This window comes from Theropithecus gelada, chromosome 2 (genome assembly GCF_003255815.1).
Source record: "Theropithecus gelada isolate Dixy chromosome 2, Tgel_1.0, whole genome shotgun sequence".
NCBI lineage: Eukaryota > Metazoa > Chordata > Mammalia > Primates > Cercopithecidae > Theropithecus > Theropithecus gelada.
This window is the reverse complement of record NC_037669.1, coordinates 18,885,105-18,908,979: the sequence shown is the minus strand read 5'-3', so window position 1 is coordinate 18,908,979 and position 23,875 is coordinate 18,885,105. Positions and strand designations below refer to the sequence as shown.

At 38.9% G+C, this 23,875-nt stretch overlaps 1 protein-coding gene across 2 annotated transcripts in view; it reads left to right on the top strand.

Annotated features, from left to right (window-relative positions):
- Nucleotides 1-23,875, top strand: part of DCBLD2 (discoidin, CUB and LCCL domain containing 2) — a 91,443-nt gene that overhangs the window by 45,849 nt on the left and 21,719 nt on the right. For both annotated transcript variants that reach the window (XM_025376221.1, XM_025376222.1), the window contains exons 4-7: nt 18,368-18,419; nt 20,998-21,070; nt 21,364-21,497; nt 23,437-23,477. In XM_025376221.1, coding sequence (XP_025232006.1) covers nt 18,368-18,419; nt 20,998-21,070; nt 21,364-21,497; nt 23,437-23,477 — 300 coding nt within the window. The remainder of the gene's footprint in view (nt 1-18,367; nt 18,420-20,997; nt 21,071-21,363; nt 21,498-23,436; nt 23,478-23,875) is intronic.

The window sequence follows — 23,875 nt, the reverse complement described above, 5'->3', positions numbered from 1 at the left end:
TTGAAAGTTTCATTTAGAAAGTGATAGAGGAGAGAGCTGTTTTGTATGGAGGAACCTGCCTTTCTTTAGTTTATAAGCAATAGGGCAGGGTGTGAAGGCTAACAAAATCTGTCATGAAAAATGAGAAGGAAAATTCATTTGGATGAAATAGTAGAAAAGAACCAGAAACATTATGCCAAATGAACAATTAATATTTTTGACAGAACCAGGAAAACATATGCAGTGTGATGTTGTGGAAAGGACTCTAGGTGTCTGTTCCTGGAATCAAAGCTTGCCTCTACCACGTGCTAGCTGGCTAACCTCTGGCCAGTCATTTCACTGCTGTGAGTTGTGAGGACTGAATCTAATAAAATCGTGTACCGTTTGTAGGCTCATGACATAGCAGACACATACAATGTTAGTTTCCCCCCTTCTACCACTGTACACATGCATACACATGTTCCCCACCCCTACCACTGAGAGAGTAATGTAGAGAGCACAAGTGAGATGATAATGGATTACCGTCCTTTAAGTTTTACTTAAAGTCTTGGGGTTGATAGGTGAGAGGATAGATAATAAAGTTAATTTGCTTGTTATTTTCATTAAGTTTCTTAACCTTAATATCAGGTTAAATTATTTATTTTGATTCATATTTTTGCTTTTCTCTGTTATTTATCAAGTTGAAAGTTTCTGGAAAATAAGTATCCTCTTTTTTAAAAAAAAAAGTTTCTCACGTTAGATATTTAAATTATGAGGCTTTTTGACCCACAGAAATCTTAATATCCTGCATTAAATTTACTTAAGAATTGGCTATGACCTCAGATAAAAGAATCAGAATGTTGCGTAGCTTACAAACCTCTGCCAAATTTCAAGTGGCTATATTCTATTTTGGATGAATCTTAGCTTCCAAAGATTTTTGAAACAACCACCTTAATCAGGAATTTCTTTATACTAAAACTTTCAAAGTCATAATCATCTTGGGAAATCCTAATTTAACAGCTCTCTCCTGAAATCTTACTATTTTTTGCATGTCTTTATCCCATCCATCAAGCATGTGTTTTATCTGAACTAGAATGAATTGGCTGAACTATATTGAAGAGAACACTGGTTGAATTTCTTATTACTTCTTCTTGGGTGGCTTTTTGATCACAATTTCTTATAATGACCCATTCATTTGAAGGTTGCTTGGCTTTGGTTGAGGTCCTCAGTGTATTTTTATCCAGGAAACTTAACTGCCACAATGAATTCCATAAATGTTTTCAAGGAACCTAACTATATGTCTCTAGCCTAGAAGTCTAGTTGAAGATTTAAAGTATTTGGGAATGAAAAGATTGTGAAAAATCTTGCTTCATCAGCTACTTCATTTGTTAGGCTCTCAAGATGACTTGTGTTATAGTATGTGTTGTTGATAGAGTCATGATTTTGCGTGAGATAGACTAATTCTCATTAGCTTGTGCAAGAGCCCATTGTAAAAATCTATTCCTTTTGATTGCTTATTTCCTGCCCTATATTTGGCACCAAGGAAGCAGCAGTAGATAAGACACAATCATACCTTCATGGGACTTGCAGTATAGGGTTGGGAAAAGACATTAAACGAATACTTAATTGCAATTATGAAATAAAGTATAGTGAAAGAATCAGCAAATGATAGGGGCCAGAGGTGTGTGAGGAGTGGAAGATTGATAAAAAGGCAGAGTTTTCCTGAGGAAGTCACTTTTAAGCTGAGAAGTGAAGGATTGGAGTTTCCAGGCAGACAAGGAAGGGAAAACATTCTACAGAAGGGAACAGCAGGTGCAAAAACCTGATGGTGGAGAAGAGCTTTGGGAGAACGGAAAAACAAAGCCAGGGTAGCTAGAGTAGATTGGGTTGGGGGGTGAGTAGGTTTCATTATTCTGAACCTTATAGAAAAGGTAAGGGTTGGAGTTTTTTCCTAAGAGTGTATGGAAGCTGTTAAGAACAGAGAAGTGGTGTGACTGGATTTATGTTTTTGTTTATGCAATCTTCCCTGCTCTGTGAAGAGTGGGTCAAATAAAAGTAAGAATAAATGTAGAGAGGCCCATTAAGAGGCTGTCTGAGGAGCCAAAGCAGAGATGATTGAATTAAGATGTCTCATTATAAATGTAACTAGAATTATGCCAGTTTGTAAAGACTGTAGAAGTCAGACATATCTTCTACAGGGAACACTTCAATGAATTAGAGTTTATCCTGGTGGTATTTAAGCTCTAGGAAGTCTTTGAGCATTAGGAAGCCTCTTGGATGAAGCTCTGAACTACAGTAATGCCCGGGTTGTATCTTGGGCTCTCTATCTGGAGTCCTCTTCCACTTTCGTTTCTAGTTTTCATTAAATTTTTAATAAAGCTTTTTTTCTCCCTCTCTGCTATTTTTAATGATCTTTGAGCGGTAGTTTTCAGCTTTTTTCATTACCAGTTATCTCTTTCCATTTTCACCTGTAAACCTCATTTTTGAAAGATATAGTGAAAGGAAAAGTTCCCATTTCCTCAAGCAATTTGATATGTAGAAATATGAATCAAGACTTCCAACAACTGTGAGAGGACTAATATTTCTACTCTAAAGTAGCATAATCTCAACCAATTTCAACCATTCCACAGAAGCAGCCACTAAATACTTCCTTATACAAACAGCCACATCTATGGTCCTCATAATAGGTATGCTCTCTAATAATCTATTCTCCAGTGAACTATCATAAATACTGTTAATCGGTTTTCATCTACTGCGGCCAGACTTTCTGAAAATCTGAAGATGTATGTGGACCTTTGTGGTATCTTGGACATTTATATTGGCAATCCCTGTTTAGAAGTTCTATAAAAATTCCTGAGTTACTGCTGGTGTTACTGAGTGAGGCAGAACCTACCACATTAAGGTCCAGACTCAGGTAACTTGGATCTTTTAATTTAGTGTAATAATAAATGTGGCCAGCTGTGGTGACTCATGCTTGTATCCCAGCACTTTGGGAGGCTGAGGCAGGTGGATCACCTGAGGTCAGTAGTTTGAGACCAGCCTGGCCAACATGATGAAAACCTGTCTTTACTAAAAATATAAAAAATTAGCCGGGCATGGTGGTGGGTTCCTGTAATCCCAGCTACTCAGGAGGCTGAGGCAGGAGAATCGATTGTACCCGGAAGGCAGAGGTTGCAGTGAGCCGAGATTGCATTACTGCACTCCAACCTGGGCAGCAAGAATGAAACTCTGCCCCAAAATAATAATAATAATAAATGCTCCTGACATTTTATTCTGAAAAGTAGATTTAAAAACAGCAGTTGTCACTGGAATTGAAAAAATAAGATGAATTTTATAGATGATCTAAATTTCTATTTTTGAATCTGTTCAACAATGACCAGTTTCTAGAAGGAACTGGACATTTCTAGAATGGTTCTGGGTGATGATTTTTTAAAGTTGTAGTTATAAAACAGTGAACTCAGAAGAAATATATACATTTGCATTGAAAGCTTCAAGTCCTTCAAGATAGCATTTGTTCATATGTACCATAATTGGGGTGTGTGTGTGTGTGTGTGTGTGTTTACATGCATGATTGGAAAGTGGTGATCCTGGTATTCTTTTTGGAGAACATGAAATTGTCACTTAAAACATAATACTAAATCTGACTACTTTAGATTTCACCAACTCAGAATTTTGTAGTGGTCAGTCTAAAGTTTGCCTTTATTTTGGAGGGGAGAAATAGTAAATAGTTTAAAATTTCATGTGAAATAATGTTGATATTAACATACTTCCTAATTGGAACTCATCAACACATGTTCATTCATTGTCTGCCACCCCTTAGAATCTGATGACAGTGCACTTAAGACTTGTAAACAGCTGAGCCTGGAAAATATTCCCATTTAACAAGATTATCGTTGCTATATGATGGATTATTTTTAAAATTAACACCAATAGTATAAAAAATATTTGCTGCATTTTTTAACCACATCATTTTTGCAAATATTTGCCATTTTTTCATTCTTACATCAGATTATATCAGTTTGCAAATGAAACATAGGGCTGACTAGATAATTCCTTTCTAGCAGAGTCCAAATTTCTGTAACTGGTTATTTTTTTCCTGCATGGAATGTTTTCGGCTTTGAAAATAGAGTGTGAATTCCTTAGATTGTTTGCCTTCTTAACTGTACAGTAATTTTATAGAATCTGTTTTGTTTCCAGTACTACAGTTGGCTAGGTTCCTATTTGTTATTTTTATATTGGTTTCCAAATTTCGGTTCCTGTATGTGGCAAACATTTTAAAACTCTGATACTGTTAAACTTAGTAAGATTTTATTAATGAAGTTTCAGTTTACATTCCTATCTTTAGATATGCTTTTGTTTCCACACAAATGAGTATGTATAATGTTTGTGTGTATAATATAATTAACATGCAGAAGAATATTTGTAGTTTGGTGTGAATTTGTAGAACAAAGGTGCTGATGAACAAAGTGTTACCAATTTTGCAGAGAAAGAAAATTTAAACAATCTGTTAAGATGGTGTTAACCCAAAGAGGCAATTCACATTACAGGATAGAGTTTATTCCAAGCTGATAGGTAAACCTGAAGAGCATCTTAATGATTTTAATGTTTTCTATATGTTTAATTTTTTTTGGCATATTAGGAGTGCTGAGAACAGACTACATATATGTTTGTGCTGTCTTGTGCTATACAGTGACTCTATCCTTCACTGTTGGTAAATACAAATGTATTTATTAGCTTCCTAGATACTATGTAGGTCACAAAATAATTATGCTACATTTTAATGTTTTGTATTCATTTTTTAGTGTATGGAGATTTAGGTAAGGAGTTTGATTTGATCCAGTTAACCATGTGTAGCTTATAGCCTGTTTGACTACATAGTTTATTGCTTAGGCAACTGAGCTATGCTTTATATTATCCATAAGAAAGCATTAATTATTTTCGTCTGAGAAAATTTTTTCCAGGCTTCTACTGTGGACTCTGCCTTCATAGATGACATTGTTATATTCCTAAAAGAAACATGAGGTTTAGGCTCCACTCTCAGTACATAAAAGGAGAGAAGAGGTAAAATACCTAGTATAGTGTCTATTACTTAGTAAATGTTAATTGGCTCTGAATCACTATCAATTATGTTGTACTATACTATATATGTGAATTCCTCTTAACAGAATTGCAGATGCTAAAAACCAGTGCAGATTCCTATAATAGAAGCAAGGAATTAGTCTTAGGACCACACAATAATATTGTCAGGAGAATTTAGCCAAAGACCAGGCTTATCCTATATCGTTTAGCACCCGAACAGAGTAGCTGTTCATATATCTACGATGCAAGGCTGTTGACAAGATGAAAACTATGAAAGCAAGACTACATATTGTTTAAGGCTCTGGGAAATTGATTATTTCAAGAATTTTAGATCACATAAGAGAGAAGAATGTATAGGTGTACATTTTCTTGTTTCTGCCTGTATTTTCTTATTTCTAGTAAATAATACAGTAACTTAGGAATAGTACTTCTAAGCTTTCTTTTTTGAGACAGTCTTGCTCTGTCACCTGGGCTGGAGTGCATTGGTGCTATCTCAGCTCACTGCAACCTCCGCCTCCTGGGTTCAAGTGATTCTCCTGCCCCAGCCTCCCAAGTAGCTGGGACTACAGGCACGCGCCACCACACCTGGCTAATTTTTTGTATTTTTTTTTTTTTTTTGGTAGAGACAGGGTTTCAACATGTTAGCCAGGATGGTTTCGATCTCCTGACCTCGTGATCCGCCTGCCTCGGCCTCCCAAAGTGCTGGGATTACAGACATGAGCCACCGTGCCTGGCCACTTACTTGAGTTAGAATAAATATAGGCACTTGAGTTCAACTGTGCGAAAATGTTTACAGCAAATATAGTTGGTTACATACCAACTATATTGTGGTAAGTGATGGCTACTGACGCTACTGAGGGTCTTTTTCCAATTCAGTCAAGAACACAAAACAGTATTAATTGAAGGAAAATCTAAATAAATATATTTTGCAACCCTACAATCTCAGAAATAGCCAACACTGTCAATCAAAAATATTTCTATGATAGTAACCAATGTGCTGATATTTTTTGATTCATTTGTTAACATAAAATATATTTTCATGGTATTATATATGGGGCAACATAAGATTTCAGGTTTAAATATTTCATGCAACAGTTAAAAAGTTCTCTACCCTTTGCAGTTATTATGTGTTGAAATTGTTTTTAATTGTACTTAATTTTTTTAAAAAAACGTATGTAACAGTTATGGCAGATAATATAGCTAAGTTTGCGGTTGTCTTAGAAAATCTGATATTGGTGTCTTCAGAACACCTGACATTCCTCAGACTGTTCTTGATGATTGGCTTGCCGTCACTTTTGTATTCTCTCCTGCTCTTTCTTATAATCACATTATCCTGCCTTCAGAGCCCCATCTGAGATCTGCCTCCTGGACAGCCCTCTAGGATTAGGGAAGGCAGGTAATGGGGAAGGATAGAAACTCTTCTTATAGATACTATGGTTACACTTCCTTTGGGTTAAACTCTACTGTGAAGACTAGCGTATATTCAACACTGAAGATGCTCTTTGGGGGGCTACACAGAAAAAGAGGGAATGCCAGTTTGCTTCAGCAGAATCCCTGAGGGCATTCTGTTTACTACTGCCATCGCTGTTATCCACAACACCCAAATGAAGTGTACCATATATGTGATACTTTGTGCAGTAATGTGTTACTGTCATTTGTATGTATTGGTTGATTAAAATTACCAGAGTAAAATTCTATGCAGAGGCTGTCAGTTTAAAATGTAGCACATACCAGGCACAGTGGCTCACACATGTCTCCTCAACACTTTGGGAGGCTGAGGTGGGAGGATCACTTGAGGCTGGGAGTTCCAGACCAGCCACGTAGTGAGACCCCCATCTTTACCAACAATTTAAATAATTAGTTGGGTGTGGTGGCACACGCCTGTAGTTTTAGCTACTTGGGAGGCTGAGGTGGGAGGATTGCTTGAGACCAGGAACTTGAGGCTGCAGTGAGCTAGGATCTTGCCACTGCACTCTAGCCTGGGTGACAGAGCGAGGAAAAAGAAATGTAAATTATATACTGCCCTGTACTTTGAACATATTTGATTTTTCTGGTATTATAGGACACATTAAAGTGGATCCAGCAAGATAAGTGTTTTCTCAGTATTTATTATAATCTAAGCACTTCACATGTAAGTTAAAAGTTCATCTTTTAAGTTGCTCAGTCCAGAAAATTTAGTGTATCTTTGACTCCTCTTTTTTTCTCAAACTTCATATTCACCTGCCAGTTCTTCTAATATGTATGTACATATACCAGAATCTGACTACATCTTAACAGCTCTACTACTACCACTCTATTTCAGGTTCCAACTTTTACATCAATTATGGCAATAAATTTCTTACCTTTGTTTTTGCCCTCTCTCCCCTTCAGTCTACTCTGAATTCAGTGATCAGTGTGATCTTACTAAATTGAGTTTCATCTCACTCTACCAACTATCCTTATCTCCAAGATGCTCTAGCATTCAGCTTCCCATTACTTATCTGACTTCATCTTTTACTTGTCTACTGTGGCCTCAAACATGCTGAGCACATTTCCACACAGGGCCTTTGATTCCCACCGCCTATTCTCAGACTCAAATACCTCACACCTCACTCCCTCACCTATGTTAGAATTTTACTTAAATGTCATCTTCACAATGATGCCTGATCTGACCACTGTACTTAAAATTGTAACTCCCTAACTTTTTAAAACTTCCTTGTTCTCATTATTTTTCTAAAGTACAATACACATTCTAACACAGTATTTTTTTCTTACTAACATTATCTATTTTCTTCTACCTCCCCCCACTCCACCCAGAGGGTATATTCCCTATAAGAAGGAATTTTTATCTGGTAGTTGTTTGTTTTATCTCTGGTGCCTAGAATAACAACTGGTCATAATACATGCTTATTAAATATATGCTGAATGAATAAATGAACAAACTGCCAGCCCGGGCTCTTTTACTAGGCTTTATTTCACCCATCAATGCAGATATGCTACCTATGAAAGGACGTTGTTACTCTACGATAGCTTCTTTTTATTTTATAACAGTCTTATTAAGTTATAATTCACACACCATACAATTCCCCTATTTAAAATACACAATTCAGGGGGGCTGGCCAAGGTGAACAACTGGAAACAGCTAGTGTGTGCCGCCTTCATGGAAAGAAATAGAAGGGGCAAGTAAATGTAGCACTTCAACTGGAACACCCAGGTACACACACTAGGATTCATCAAGAAAATAACTCTACTCACAGAGAATGGAAAAAACAAAGCAGGAGAACCACCCACTCAGGAACTGGTGACTGGGGACCAGAGCAGGCCCCTAGTTTGCTGCAGCAGTCATGGAAAAGTGGCCAGACTTTCTTACATGGGTCCCCACTCCCGTATCTCCTCACTGGGCAAGTCCTCCAGGCCTGGGTTTCCAGCCTCCCCTCACTGGGGCTTTGGAGCCAGTAGCAGTTCTGCAGCAACCTGGGACAAGAGCTCAGCTGGGGTTTCCATCTTTCCTGTCTTGCAACCCTCACCTTTGCTGTTTCCAGGCTCTGGAGAGTACATGGGACTGAAGGCTGGTCTGAAACCCCCAGCACAGCACTCATGTCACAGAAAAGTGGTCGGACAGTTCTCTATGTAGATCCCGGTCCTCACTTCTCCTCACTGGACAGGGCTACCTGACCTGGGACTACAGCACAATCACTGTGCCCCACCTGACCAGTTCGATTAGATACAGCCCAGCAGTTAAAGGAACACCCACACAGAGAGATGAGAAAGAGCTAACACAAGAACTTCAGCAATTCAAATGGCCATAGTGTCTTATGTCCTCCTAACGGTTGCACTAGTTCACCAACGAGGGTTCTTAACCCTCGTTAGCTGGGTTGGCTGAAATGACAGAAATAGAATTTAGAATATGCATAGAAATGAAGAGCATCGAGATTCAGGAGAATGGCAAAACCCAATTCAAGGAAATTAAGAATTAACAATAAAACAATACAGGAGCCGACAGATAAAATAGCCAGTACATAAAAGAATCTGACTGACCTGATAGAGCTGAAAAACACTACAAGAATTTCACAACCCAATTGTAAGTTTTAACAGCAGAATAGACCAAGCTGAGGAAAGAATCTTGGAACTTGAAGACTGGCTCTCTGAAATAAGAGAGTCAGACAAAAGAAAGAATGAAAAAGAATGAATAAAACCTCCAAGAAATAAGGGATTATATAAAGAGGCCAAATCTGCAAATCATTGATATCCCTGAATTGGATGGGGAGAAAGCAAACAACTTGGATAACATATTTCAGGATATCATCCATGAAAGCTTCCCCAGCCTCAATAGAGAGGCCAACAGTCAAATTCAGGAAATACAGAGAACCCCTGCATGATTTTACACAAGATCTCCCCAAGACACATAATCAGATTTTCCAATGTCAAAATAAAAGAATGTTAAAGGCAGCTAGAGAGAAAAGGCAGGTAACCAACAAAGGGAACCCCATCAGGCTAGCAGCAGACCTCTCAGCTGAAACCCTGCAAACTGGAAGAGATTGGGGACCTATATTTGACATTCTTAAAGAAAAAAATCTTCAAGAATTTCATAACCAGCCAAACTAAGCTTCCTCAGCAAAAGAGAAAGAAGATCCTTTTCAGATAAGCAAATGCTGAGCAAGTTCATTACCACCAGACCCACCTTCCAAGACATCTTGAAGCTAGCACTAAATATGGAAAAGCAAAACCATTAAAACACCACTAGGAAAATACACTCAAGTACACACACCAGTGACACTATAAAGCAACCACACAAACAAGCCAGCATAATAACCAGCTAACAACACAATGGCAGGATCATATGCACACATATCAATACTAACCTTGAATGTAAATAGCCTAAATGCCCCATTTAAAAAGGCATAGAGTGGCATGCTGAATAAAAAAGCAAGACCCAATGATATGCCATCTTCAAGAGACCCATCTCACATGCAGTGACATCCATAGGCTCAAAATAAAGGGATGGAGGAAAATCTAACAAGCAAATGGAAATCAGAAAAATGCAGGCATTGCAACCCTAATTTCAGAAAAAACGGACTTTAAACCAACAAAGCTCAAAAAAGACAAAGAGAAGGGCATTACATAAGGTAAGGGGTTCAATTCAACAAGAAGACCTAACTATTCTCGATATATGTGCAGTCAACACAGGAGCACCCAGATTCATAAAGCAAGTTCTTAGAAACCTAAAAAGAGACTTAAGCTCCCACACAGTAACAGTGAGAGACTTTAACACTCTACTGACAGTATTAGACAGATCATCTAAGCAGAAAATTAACAAAGATTCAGGACCTAAACTCAACATTGGACCAAATGTATCTGATAGACCTCTACAGAACTCTCCACCCAAAAACACTAGAATATACATTCTTCTGATTGCCACATGACACATACTCTAAAAATGACCACATAATCGGACATAAAACAATCAGCAGATGCAAATAAACCAAAACCTACCAGACACACTCTCAGACCACAGTGCAATTAAAATAAAAATCAAAACTAAAAAAAAATCCCTCAAAAACCATACAATTACATGGAAATTAACCTGCTCCAGAATAACTTTGGAGTAAATAATGAAATTAAGGCAAAAATCAAGAAGTTCTTTGAAACTAATGAGAACAAAGATACAACATTCCAGAATCTCTGGGACACAGCTAAGGCATTGTTATGAGGGAAATTTATAGCACTGAATGCCCACATCAAAAAGTTAGATCTCAAATTAATCCAACATCACAACTAAAAGAACTAGAGAAGTAAGAGCAAACCAACCCTAAAGATGGCAGAATACATACAACCAAAATCAGAGCTCAACCTGAAGGAGAGTGTGATAGAGAAAAGCATTCAAAAGATCAGCGAATCAGGGAATTGTGTTTTTGAAAAAAATTAATGATAGGCCAGCTAGATTAATAAAGAAGAGAGAAGGGCCAAGAGCAGTGGCTCATGCCTGTAATCCCAGCACTTTAGAGGCCAAGGTGGGTGGATCACTTGAGGTCAGGAGTTCATGAGGAGCCTGGCCAACATGGTGAAACCCCGTCTCTACTAAAAATACCAAAAAAAAAAAAAAAAAAAAAAAAAAATTAGCTGGGCGTGGTGGCACGGGCCTGTAATCCCAGCTCCCCGGGAGGCTGAGGTTGCAGTGAGTCAAGATCACACCACTGCACTGCACTGCAGCCTGGGAAACAGAGAAAGACTCCATCTCAAAAAAAAAAAAAAAAAAAATTAACATTTGTATACACCAAAAACAGTCAAGCTGAGAGCCAAATCAAGAACACAATCCCATTCACGATTGCCACAAAAAGAATAAAATACCTAGGAATGCAGCTAGCCAGGGAGGTGCATGCTCTCTACAACAAGAATTACAAAACACTGCTCAAAGAAATCGGAGATGACACTAACAAATGGAAAAACATGCCATGCTCATGAATTGGAGAAATCATTATCATAAAAATGGCCACCCTGCCCAAAGCGATTTACAGATTCAGTGAAATTCTTACCAAACTTCCAATGACGTTCTTCACAGAACTAGAAAAAAACTTTAGAATGCATATGGAAACAAAAAGGAGCCCAAATAGCCAAGGCCATCTTAAGCAAAAAGAAAAAAGCTGGAGGGATCACATTACCTGACTTCAAGCTGTATTTCAGGGCTATGGTAACCAAAACAGCATGGTACTGGTACAAAAACAGGTACATAAACCAATAGAACAGAATAGAGGGCACAGAAATAAGGCCACATATCTACGACCACCTGATCGCTGACAAAGCTGACAAAAACAAAGAATGGAGAAAGGACTGCCTATTTAATAAATGGTGCTGGGGTAACTGGCTAGCCATATGCAAAAGATTGAAGCTGGACCCCTTCCTTACACCATATACAAAAATCAACTCACGACAGATTAAACACTTAAATGTAAATCTCAAAACTATAAAAACCCTGGAAGACAATCTAGGCAATAGCATTCTGGTCATAGGAACTGGCAAAGATTTCATGATGAAGACACCAAAAGCAATCACAGCAAAAGCAAAAATTGACAAATAGGATCTAATTAAGAGCTTCTGTACAGCAAAAGAAACTATCAACAGAATAAACAGACAACCTACAGAATGGGGAGAAGATATTTGCAAAGCGTGAATCTGGCAAAGGCCTGATATCCAACATCGATAAGGAACGTAAACAAATTTACAAGAAAAAAGAAACATTAAAAAGTGGCCAAAGAACATCAACAGACACTTTTCCAAAGAAGACACACATGTGGCCAATAAGCATAAGAAAAAAAGCTCAGTATCATTGATCTTTAGAGAAATACAAATCAAAACCACAATGAGATACCATCTCATACCAATCAGAATGGCTATTATTAAAAAGTAACACAATAACATGCTAATGAGGTCGTGGAGAAAAGGGAACACTTATACACTGTTGGTGGGAGTGTAAATTCAACCATTGTGGAAATGAGTGGTGATTGCTGAGAGAGCTAAAAGCAGAGCTGCCATTTGACCTAGTAATCCCATTACTGGGTATATACCCAAAGGAATATAGCACTCATTATGTTCATTGCAGCAGTATTTACAATAGGAAAGACATGGAGTCAACCTAAATGTCCATTAATGGTAAACTGGATAAAGAAAATGTGGTACATATACACTATGGAATACTATGCAGTCATAAAAAAGAATGAGATTATGCCCTTTGCAGGGACATGGATGGAGCTGGAGGCCATTAACCTCACAGGAAGAGAAAACCAAATACCACATGTTCTTTTAAGTGGCAGCTAAATGTAACACATGGACACATAGAGGGGAACAATTGGCACTGGGGCCTACTGGAGGGTAGGAGGAGGGAGAGGAACAGAAACAATAACTGTGGGATGCTAACTAGGCTTAGTACCTAGATGACAAAAGATACAGCAAACCCCCATGACACAAGTTTACCTATATAACAATCCTGTGCATGTACCCCTGAACCCAAAATAAAGTTAAAAGGAAAAATACCTGTTGGGTACTGTGCTCACTCTCTTAGTGGTGGGGTCTGTACCTCAAACCTCAGCACCATGCAGTATGCCTATGTAACCTGCACGTGTACCCCTGTGTCTAAAATAAAAGTTGAAATTAAATAATAAAATATCTGTATATAGAATTCATTAATTTTTCAGTGTATTCAGAGTTGTACAGTCATCACCATAGTCAATTTTAAAATATATTTGTCACCCTAAAGGAAATTCCTTAGTAGCAGTTATTCCCCATTTCTCTCCTCTTAACCCCCTATGGTCCTAGGAAACCACGTCTACTTTTTATTGCTGTAGATTTGCCTATTCGAGACATTTCATATAAATGTATCATATAGTATATGGTCTTTTGTGACTAGCTTCTTTCACTTAGCATATCTTCAAAGTGTATCCATGTTGTAGCATGAATCAAACTTCATTTCTTTTTATGACCAAGTAATATTCCATTGTATGTATATATACCCCATTTTGTTCATCCATCCATTCATCAGTTGATGAACTTTTGTATACAAATATTGGTGGGACGTAGGTTTTTAATTCTCTTGGGCATATACCTAATAGTGAGATTTCTGGGTCATATGCTAACTCTTGGTTTAGTATTTTAAGGAACTGCCAAACCATTTTCCAAAACAGCTGCACCATTTTAAAATTTTACTAGTACTGCGTAAAGACTCCAGTTTCTCCACGTTTTTGCCAGTGCTTGTTATGTCTTTATTTTCGCCATCTAATGGGTGTATGGTGGTGTCTCACTGTGATTTTAATTTGCATTTCCCTGATGGCTAATGATGTTGAGCATATTTTTATGTGCCTATTGGCCATTTGTATAGCTTCTTTGGAGAAATGTCTGTTCATATCCATTGTCTGTTTTTAAATTGGTTCCTTTGTCTTTTTAATGCCACATGATATTATGTATTCTGGATATTAGACACATCTATTTTCATTGACATATCATTTGCAAATGTTTTCTCCCATTCTGTGTGCTTTCTCTTTCTTAATGGTGTCTTGTGAAGTACAAAAGTTTTTGTTCTTGATGAACTTCCATTTATTTTTATTTGTTCTCTTGTGCTTTTGGTGTTTTATCTAAGAAATCACTGCTTCATCCAGAGTTGTGATATTCTCATATATTTTTTTCTAAAAGTTTTATAGTTTCAGCTCGAGTTTAGATCCACTTTATTTTGTATGTGGTGTGAGGTATGGGTCCAATTCATTTGTTTGCTTGGTGGATATCCAGTTGTCTCAGCATCATTTGTCTAAAAGATTATTCTTCCCCCCATTGAATTGTCTTGGCACCCTTGTTGAAACTCAGTTGACTATAAATTTGACGGTTTATTTCTAGACTTTCAGTTCTGTTCCTTTGATTATGATAACATACATTGCTATTGAGAGGTGACAATGTGCTAGCAGCCCTCACTCTCAGCGCCTCCTCGGCCTCCAGCCTCGGCGTCCACTCTGGGGGCGCTGGAGGAGCCCTTCAGCCCGCCACGGCACCGTGGGAGCCCCTCTCTGAGCTGGCCGAGGCCGGAGCCTCCTCCCTCTGCTTGCCGGGAGAGGTGTGGAGGGAGAGGCGCGGGTGGGAACCCGGGCTGCATGAGTTCCGGCAGGTGCGGACGCAGGCTTGGTGGGCCCCGCACACGGAGCGGCCGGCCGGTGGGCAGGCAGTGAGAGGCTTAGCACCCGGGCCAGCAGCTGCGGAGGTTGCACCAGGTCCCCCAGCAGTGCCGGCCAGCCGGCGCCACACTCAAATTCTCCTCCGGCCTTAGCTGCTTCCCCAGGGGGCAGAGCCCGGGACCTGCAGCCCGCCATGTCTGAGCTCCTCCCCCTGTGGTGGGCTCTCCCAGTGGCCTGAGCCTCCCCGACAGGCACCGCCCCCTGCTCCGTGGCGCCCAGTCCCATCAACAGCCCAAAGGCTGAGGAGTGCAGGTGCCAATCGGGACTGGCGGGCAGCTCCACCTGCAGCTCAGGTGCAGGATCCACTGGGTGAAGTCAACTGGGCTCCTGAACCAGATGGAGACTTGGAGAACTTATATATCTAGCTGGAGGATTGTACCTGCACCAATCATTACTCTGTGTCTAGTTCAAGGTTTGTGAATACACCATTTGGTACTCTGTATCTAGCTAACCTAGTGGAGACTTGGGGACTAGCACTCTGTGACTCTGTGTCTAGCACAAGCATTGTAAATGCACCAATCACCACTCTGTGTCTAGCTCAAAGTTTGTGAATACACCAATTGGTACTCTGTATCTAGCTAACTCTGTGTCTAGCTAGCTAGCACTCTGTGACTCTGTCTAGCTCAAGGATTGTAAAAGTACCAATCAGCACTCTGTCAAAATGGACCAATCAGCTCTCTGTAAAATGGACCAATCAGCAGGATGTGGGTGGGGCCAGATAAGAATAAAAGCAGGCTGCCCCAGCCAGCGGCAACGCCCTTGGGTCCCCTTCCCCACTGTGGAAGCTTTGTTGTTTTGCTCTTTGCAATAAATCTTGCTGCCGCTCACTCTTTGGGTCCACGCTACCATTAAGAGCTGTAACACTCACCACGAAGGTCTGCAGCTTCACTCTTGAAGCCACTGAGACAAGGAACCCATCGGGAAGAACGAACAACTCCAGACGCGCTGCCTTTAAAAGCTGTAACACTCACCACGAAGGTCTGCAGCTGCACTCCTGACAGCGAGACCACGAAGCCACCAGAAGGAAGAAGCTCGAGACACATCAGAACGTCTGAAGAAACAAACTCCGAACACACCATCTTTAAGAACTGTAACGCTCACAGCGAGGGTCTGCGCCTTCATTCTTGAAGTCAGTGAGACCAAGAACCCACCAATTCCGGACACACTATCAGAAATCTCTGGGGCAGATGGATTTTTTTGGAGCTAGGCTGTGTTCTTATTAGCTGGGAGCATTGTAGTAATGACAGGTTTCTGGAAGGCTGTTTACTTGGGAAAAGCTTTTAAGAAAGACATTTTAAAGCTGCTTAATTGCCTGCTTTATTTGATGTTGTTTTCTTTGCCTTTGTAAAGTCATAAAGGTCAAAGTGTATACTTAAGGCTTTCTTTATCTTCAGTCTTCTTGGCTCTCCTTGTAGCTATCCCTTTTGAATTCTTATTTTTCTCCTTTAGAACTCTTTTGAGCTTCCGCGAAATTTGAGAGCAAGTTTAGTGAGTTGCACATTTGCATGGCATAGTTTTGGAGTCTCAGTACTGCATGGACTTACAACCAAAGCCCTGTGCTGATCAAATAATCCATAGTTGACCAGATTTCTGGCATGTGGCTGGAAGGTGATGGGGCCAGCTGGCAATCTTCTTGTGGTTTAAGTGCCATTTTGGACCACACAGTACCTTTCATCCCAGGATATTAATCTTAGAAATTCAACTTCTAATCTTAGAAGTTGGAAATTTTTTTGGTGGAGCAGAAAGTGGAAAATTGATTCTTGTTGATGCTGGGCAAAGATTGACAGGAATAACTAGAGTACCGGTAATTCAATTTGCCTGCTCTTCTGGTTGGTCAACTAGGTGGTAGTGAACCCCTATTTAGACATCTATCCTCTTAAATTCCTAAAGCACAGATTAGCTTAACTGTCATTCAAATGCCTGGTTTATTAATATTAATTTATACAGTTGCCTTGAAAATACCCCTTTCCTACTGGTACAACAGTTATTAAGCTCTAGTTCAAGACACATTTTAGTTGAATAGTAAACACAAAATTTCTTCAGAATTGTAGCATAAAATGATCTGTGCTTGCTGTGGTAACCATTAATTTAACAAATATTTACATACTATTTAGTGTGCTAGGAGCTATCTCCATCAGTATATTGGCCACCCTTGACACAGTTCTTTAATGAAGCATTTATATGTAAAATCTTTTGTGATTGCCTTGGGGTCTTCCTCCAGGTTTACCTCCCTGCGGCTTAGTAAATAACTGGATTTAGCCAAACACACTAATGATCCAAAACTTTTATTCATCCATTGATTCAATAAATAAGCCTCCTGTATACCATATGCTGTTATTGCTACTGGAAATACAAAGGTGAGGACAAACAGCCTCAGGCTCTGTCCGGGGACTAGGCTTTTATAGAGTGATTTTGCTTATAACCCTATAATTACATCAACAAGTCAGGCTTATGTATTAACATAACCTTTGACAGCACAGAATAGTCATCCGTTTATTAAACAAAACTTAAGTGCCTACTATGTGCTAAAGGAATTTGACTGGTGAAGGTGAGGGACAGCTTCTGTGAGGAAGTGGCAGTGAAGCTGAGCTCTTAGAGAGGAACCAGCTAGACTAAGGAGTAGTGGGAAAGCCTTCCAAGTCAAGAGAGCAACTTGTGCCCTTGGGACTAAAACAAGGTTGGAGTCGCGAGAAGCCAAGGCAGGTACACACAAAACAGCAGAGTAAGACAAGGCCAGCATTTGAAGACTGTGTACACTGTGTTGAAGGCTTTGCTCTCTATCCTAAGAACAGAAGGAAGCCATTGAAATGGTGGGGTTTTTTTGTTTTGTTTTTTGTTTTTTTTGTTTTTTTTTTTTTTAACCAAAACCACTTTTTACATAGCCTATGAACTTAGTCTTAATTAGAGGCAGATTAGCTCTTGCTCAGATGTATTGATTTCTAGGCAGAAAATGTTAAATTTTAGAAGTTTTGTTTCTTTAGAGCAATGCTACTCCAGCTTCACTGTGCTTAAGAAATTACCGAGAGGACTTGTTAAAACAGATTTTTGGGCCCCACCTCCAGAGATTCTGTAAGTCTGGATGGAGTTCAAGAATTTGAATTTCTACTAAATTTCCAGAAGATGCTGATGCACCAGTCCTGTCTCTGGACCAGATTTTAATTAGCAGTTATTAATAGTTAGAGCCATAAAATTAACTCACTTTCTTTGTCATTGTTTTCCTTGTGTGTAAACAGCAGAGGATCATTTTTAGTTATATAATAACCAAGAAATATTTGTGTGTGTGTGTGTGTGTGTAGCTGTATTTTACAGAAACCACTTTAAAGCTACAAATTTTACTTATCTATGCATGTTCTAAATATATATATATATAAATCACATATACATGTGTATATGGTATATGACTTTCTGAGGTGATATAGTAAACAGTATTGAAGAGACATTGCTCCAAAAATCAAGAAACTTAATATCAGAAAGAAATTGTGATGAACAAAAATTGATAAAGTTTTTAGGACCCCCTTGACAGTGCCATTGAGATTTTTGAAAAATTAGAGCAGTACAGTTTGGAATTCTGAGACACTTGGAGTTTCAGCAAGGGAATCCTGTATATTAATGCAATCGGTTTTTTATTTTTGTTTTTCTAGATCTAATTACTTGTTTGGACACTGCATCCAATTTTTTGGAACCTGAGTTCAGGTATGATCATATTTGTGACTTTTTTTTTTTTTTTTTTTTTTTGCTTAAATGTTACTCTTCATTCACTTCTTCATTTTCATTCTGCTGTATACTCTTAGGGTTAATGTATATTGTGTGATACGTATCATTGTTCCGAGACTTCAATAAATTAGAGCTTATTTAAAGCTTATTTAAAGCATAAAGCCATTTAGTTGCATGTTTACATTTTGCTTTTATTGTAGCATTTAGATCTGCAAAATGAAAGTATTTTAATATGCTTTGAAAGTAGAACTAGTTGCTTTTCAAAATCTGGCAAAACTGCTAATAAAAGTTTAAAAGGTATTTATGTTTTTTCAAAAAATTGAAAGAGCATGGTTTTGGCTGTTTAGAATTCTCCGGTGTTGTTACTCAAGTACCATTTCTACTATTTTTCTTCTTTATGCCTTTATGCCTCTAATCGAGTTCCTATTTCTGTTTGCTGGCTGCCATTCACACTGCTGCCAAGCTGTTTTCCAAATACATATCTGACCGTTTCCCTGCTGAAAAGTCTTGAGAAACTACTTGTTATGAGAAAAAACAGTTGTTCCAATTTCCTTAACCTGGTCTTCTGGGTCTTTCACAAGCAGTCCTCAGGCCGTTTTTCCAGTCTTATCTTATGTTCTCCATATTGAAATGACTCTGAGTTATTTACACTGCTCTGAGCTCACAGAGCTTTTACCAGAAAACACTTGCCTCCTCTCTGGTTGGCAGGTCATTCTCATCTTTCAAGAGCCATCTTACTAACTTCCTCCAAACTTACTACCACTTCCCCCAAGAACCTTAATTTTGTCTTCAAGAATGGTTCTGTGTGGGAAGCGGGCCCTCTTCAGCATTTGAGGGGGACCCTGGTCAGCTGGGGTAACTCTGGCATCAGTGTATGGTAGACAGCTCTGGCAGAGGGTCAGCTGCACTCGCGCCACTCTCCAACTCCATGATCTGCCACAAATCCGAGCTCCCATTGTCCCTCTCCAGGGCTGCTGTACTATCGCCTAATGGCGTCCCAGCCTCCACTCATGATTCCTCGCTATCTCTTTTCTTCCCAGGAGCCAGAATCATCTTTTTTAAAAATACTAATCAGATTATGTATGTAAGCTGCCAAAATCCTTTACTGGCTTCCTATTTTTACTTAGAAATATATTCCAGACTCCTCACCATAGCCCACAAGGCTCCTGCATTACCTGCCCATCTGTCCAGTCTTCTCTCTGACTAACCGTAGTTTTGCTCTCTGCCACCTACTCGCACTGCTGTCCTCACTTCCAGACATGCCCCAGGCCGTCCTGCCTCATGCTGTTCTCTTCCCTCTGACAAGTGTGCATTTCCCACCACTTGTTCTAGTGACATCCCTTAACTCACTGCTGAGGCTTCAGTTTCTTAGAGAGCCACTCTGCCACCCCCATTCCCTGACTGGGGGCGGTACAGAGCCCTGTGTAAGAGCACGGACTCCAGAGCCCATTTGCTGCCTGCTAGCTGTGTGAATGGGCATACAGTTCCTTAATTTCCCAGTTCCCTAAAATGAGGACAACACTAGCATCTCCTGCATAGGGGTCTTATATGGATTACCTAAAGCACTTAGGGTGCTACCTGGCAGTTCATTCAGTTTACTGAATTATTTTGTTACTTGTATTAAGTTAGATTTCTTCCGGTTATTTCAGCGTGACTTTTCTTCATAGCAGAATCAAAATCAATTCTTTGTGTAAGTATTGGTTTAATGTCTTCTGCCACTGGGATATAAACTCAGTGAGGAAAGGGGCAATATTTGTTTGACTTTTGTAAACCCAGTACCTTGTACCGCCCTACACCCAACAGACAGCATAATAGACATTCAAATAAATGTGTTGGGTGAATGGGTAGCAGCGGGAGTGAATGTACTTCTTTTAATACAGCTTAAATTGGATCAATAGAGGGTTGGTAAAACATATTATGGCATATCCACAGAATAGAATATCATGTAGCTCTTAAATTTGATGAATAGGTCTTATAGTAAAAACGTGTCTACCATTCATTATGAAATAAAATAATCAAGGCAGTATGTAATAAGAAAAAAAAAGTTGCAAATGTGTGAGTAAAGACACATTATATATGTATGGATGGAAGAAAGTCTGAAGGGGCTTTTTAGAACTGGTGGTCCTGGCCGGACACGGTCATTCACGCCTGAAATCCCAGCACTTTGGGAGGCTGAGATGGGCGGATCACCTGACATCAGGAGTTTGAGACCAGCCTGGCCAACATGGTAAAACCTCATCTCTACTAAAAATACAAAAATTAGCCGGGGGTAGTGGTACGCACCTGTAATCCCAGCTACTCGGAAGGCTGAAGCAGGAAAATCTCTGAGACCCAGGAGGCGGAGGTTGCAGTGAGCCAAGAAGGTGCCATTGCACTCCAGCCTGGGCAACAGGAGTGAAACTCCGTGTCAAAAAAAAGAACTGGTGAGTCTTTCAGGGTAGTGAAATTATGGTATTCACCCTGAACTGAAAAATGTGTCTGTGATATTTTTGGGGGGTTGCTTTTTTCCCTGTAAAATGCAGCATTATGTAACCTTTTGCTTGTTTTCATTTCTCAGTAAGTACTGCCCAGCTGGTTGTCTGCTTCCTTTTGCTGAGATATCTGGAACAATTCCTCATGGATATAGAGATGTAAGCTGGATATAAACTTATTTGAAAATTGTGATATAACTTTATTTTTTTAGAACTCCAGAGTAGTTAGAGGTGTGTTAATTATATATCCTTACCTTTTACTTTTTTAAGACATTTTTTAGTAATATGCATTTTCTATTTTTCTGCTAAAACTGTTAGTGTTCCAGTACCAATAATCTATGTTTACGAAGAAACTGCCTAGATTAACTGATTTCTCGAGGAAGTAGAGTGTCTTGTTTATGAATTATTAAGAGAAAATTAAAAACGAATCTTTTCTTTTTCCCTTCCTTAAGTCCTCGCCATTGTGCATGGCTGGTGTGCATGCAGGAGTAGTGTCAAACACGTTGGGTGGCCAAATCAGTGTTGTAATTAGTAAAGGTATCCCATATTATGAAAGTTCTTTGGCTAACAACGTCACATCTGTGGTGTAAGTATATATGCAATTTAAAAAATATATGCTATCTATAATTAGCATTCTGGGTAGCAGTGGGCTAAGAACTAGCTAGATCTCAGCAATATCACTGTTAATGGTGTTCATGAAAGAACGTTTAGGCAGTAAGCACTCACGTTAGCGTGCTCAGTGTCTGTTTTTTGTTTTGTTTTGTTTTGAGACCGTTTCGCTCTTGTTGCCCAGGCTGGAGTGCAGTGGCGTGATCTTGGCTCACTGCAATCTCTGCCTTCCGGTTTCAAGCGATTCTCCTTCCTCAGCCTCCCAAGTAACTGGGATTACAGGTGTGTGCCACCATGCCTGTACAAAGTAACTTTGTATTTTTAGTAGAGACGTGGTTTCACCGTGTTGGCCAGGCTGGTCTCGAACTCCTGACTCATGGCCCACCCGCCTCGACCACCCAAAGTGCTGGGATTACAGGCGTGACCCGCCATGCCGGGCCAGTGTCTGCATATTTTGAAGAGTATAGGTGGTGGTGTACTACCTTAGCTTATTGTTCTTCAAAAATGTAGTCCTTTGGAAGAGTAATGTGTTTCTTCTGTCTTTTCTAAGTGTTAAAGTCTACATATGAGTCTAGAAGTTTGTTGCGAGATCCTCATTTATTTTACAGATTGAAAGGCTTAACTACTGTGTCCCTTATAGCACATGGGGATTCAAGATAATTGAAATACTTTAAATATAAATTTAAATTTGACATAAAGTATTACATCATACGCATTATTGTGAATCTTCTTTTCATTCTAAGAGAATATTTTAAGGATGTATTTTCGTGGTATCTATAGTGTTCTACTGTTTTACAAAACGTAGAGTAGGCATCAAAAGCAGAAGTTGAAACATTAAATAGAAATGCAGTGTTAGCAATCTGTTTGTATAAATCTTGTCTCTTAGATATGCTCAGTCTTTCAGACAACACTAAGGCTAATTGAAACCAGCTTTTCTTCAGAGGTCCTAGGCCAATTTTCATTCAGAAGACTCGAGTATCATCCATATCCAGATTGGTATACAACAGGATTCAGCAAACTTGTTCTGTAAAGATCCAGCTAATAAATATATTAGGCTTTACAGGCCACATGTCTCTGCATCTTATTCTTTTTTTGTTTTATTTACAGCTCTTTAACTGTTCTTAGCTCACTGCCCATACAAAACAGGCCATGCATGGGCAGTCATTTGCCCATCCCTGGTATAGACTCAACTACCTTCCCTTTTTTTTTTTTTTTTTCCTAGATTATTTTGTGCAGACCCTTTCATTCCTTTACCATGTTATACCTTTAGAAAGATTTAGTGTGTGTGAATTCTCTCTTTCATGCTTTAAAAAAGAAAACAGGGAAAAATTGCATCCTCTTGTAATGGTTCGCATGTCGGACTAAAGGCAGGAGTGTACACTGAGACTTCTTCCATGAGATGTTGATTTCTTCTTAAAAAAAAAAAAAAGAAAAGAAAAGAAAAGAAAAAGAAATCTATTAGTACCCAACTTTTCTTACATTTATCCCAAAACACTTGAGCCTCATTCTCTGAGAATTAGACCTTTTAGTGTAACATTTGCCACAGGAAAGTGTTAAGAATCCGTTTATTTCATGAAATAAAGTAGTGAGAGATTGACAGTAAACAATGAGTAAATAAATTATGAAAAAGAAGTACATATGAAAGATTACATAGAGAACATTTGCACAATCACATGTGAAACTGGGTGCTAGATACTGGTAGAGAAAGTTGTTTATGCTGATTTCAGAAGTTGTCCTGCTTAGAAATGAGACTTTTTCCCTAGGAACAATATTAGTTGTCTAATTTTTAGCCATACAGTCTTCTTGGTTCTTTTGTTGGGTGGGGAGAACCAAATCAAGAGAAAATGTTTCACTAAATATGCGGCAATCATGTGTTATGTGAGTATCACCAAAAAAAAAACCCTTCTGTCTTTCAGGGGACACTTATCTACAAGTCTTTTTACATTTAAAACAAGTGGTAAGCCTTTTATGGACTTTATAATTTTTTATTTATATAATTAATATTTTTGAACATTGTCAGGCACTGTGTCACTTGCTGATTTATTGTACTTTCTCACTTAGTTGTCATAATAACACCATAAGGTAAGATGGTTATCTAATAATATAATGAATAGAACAAATTGGAAGTTTTATATTTATAGAGAAATGGTCATGTAAGCAAGGAAGGTTCCTTAAGAAAGATGACTTTTGAACTTGTCTAAAGAAGTAATCAATTTGTTCAACAGAAAATATTTACTGAGTGCCTTCTTTATGTGCCAGGCATTGCTCTGGTTCGAGTAATAGAGCAGCATTAAAGTGAACAAGATCCTGCCGTCCTGGAGATTACATTCTAGTAGTGAGAGATTGATGATAAGC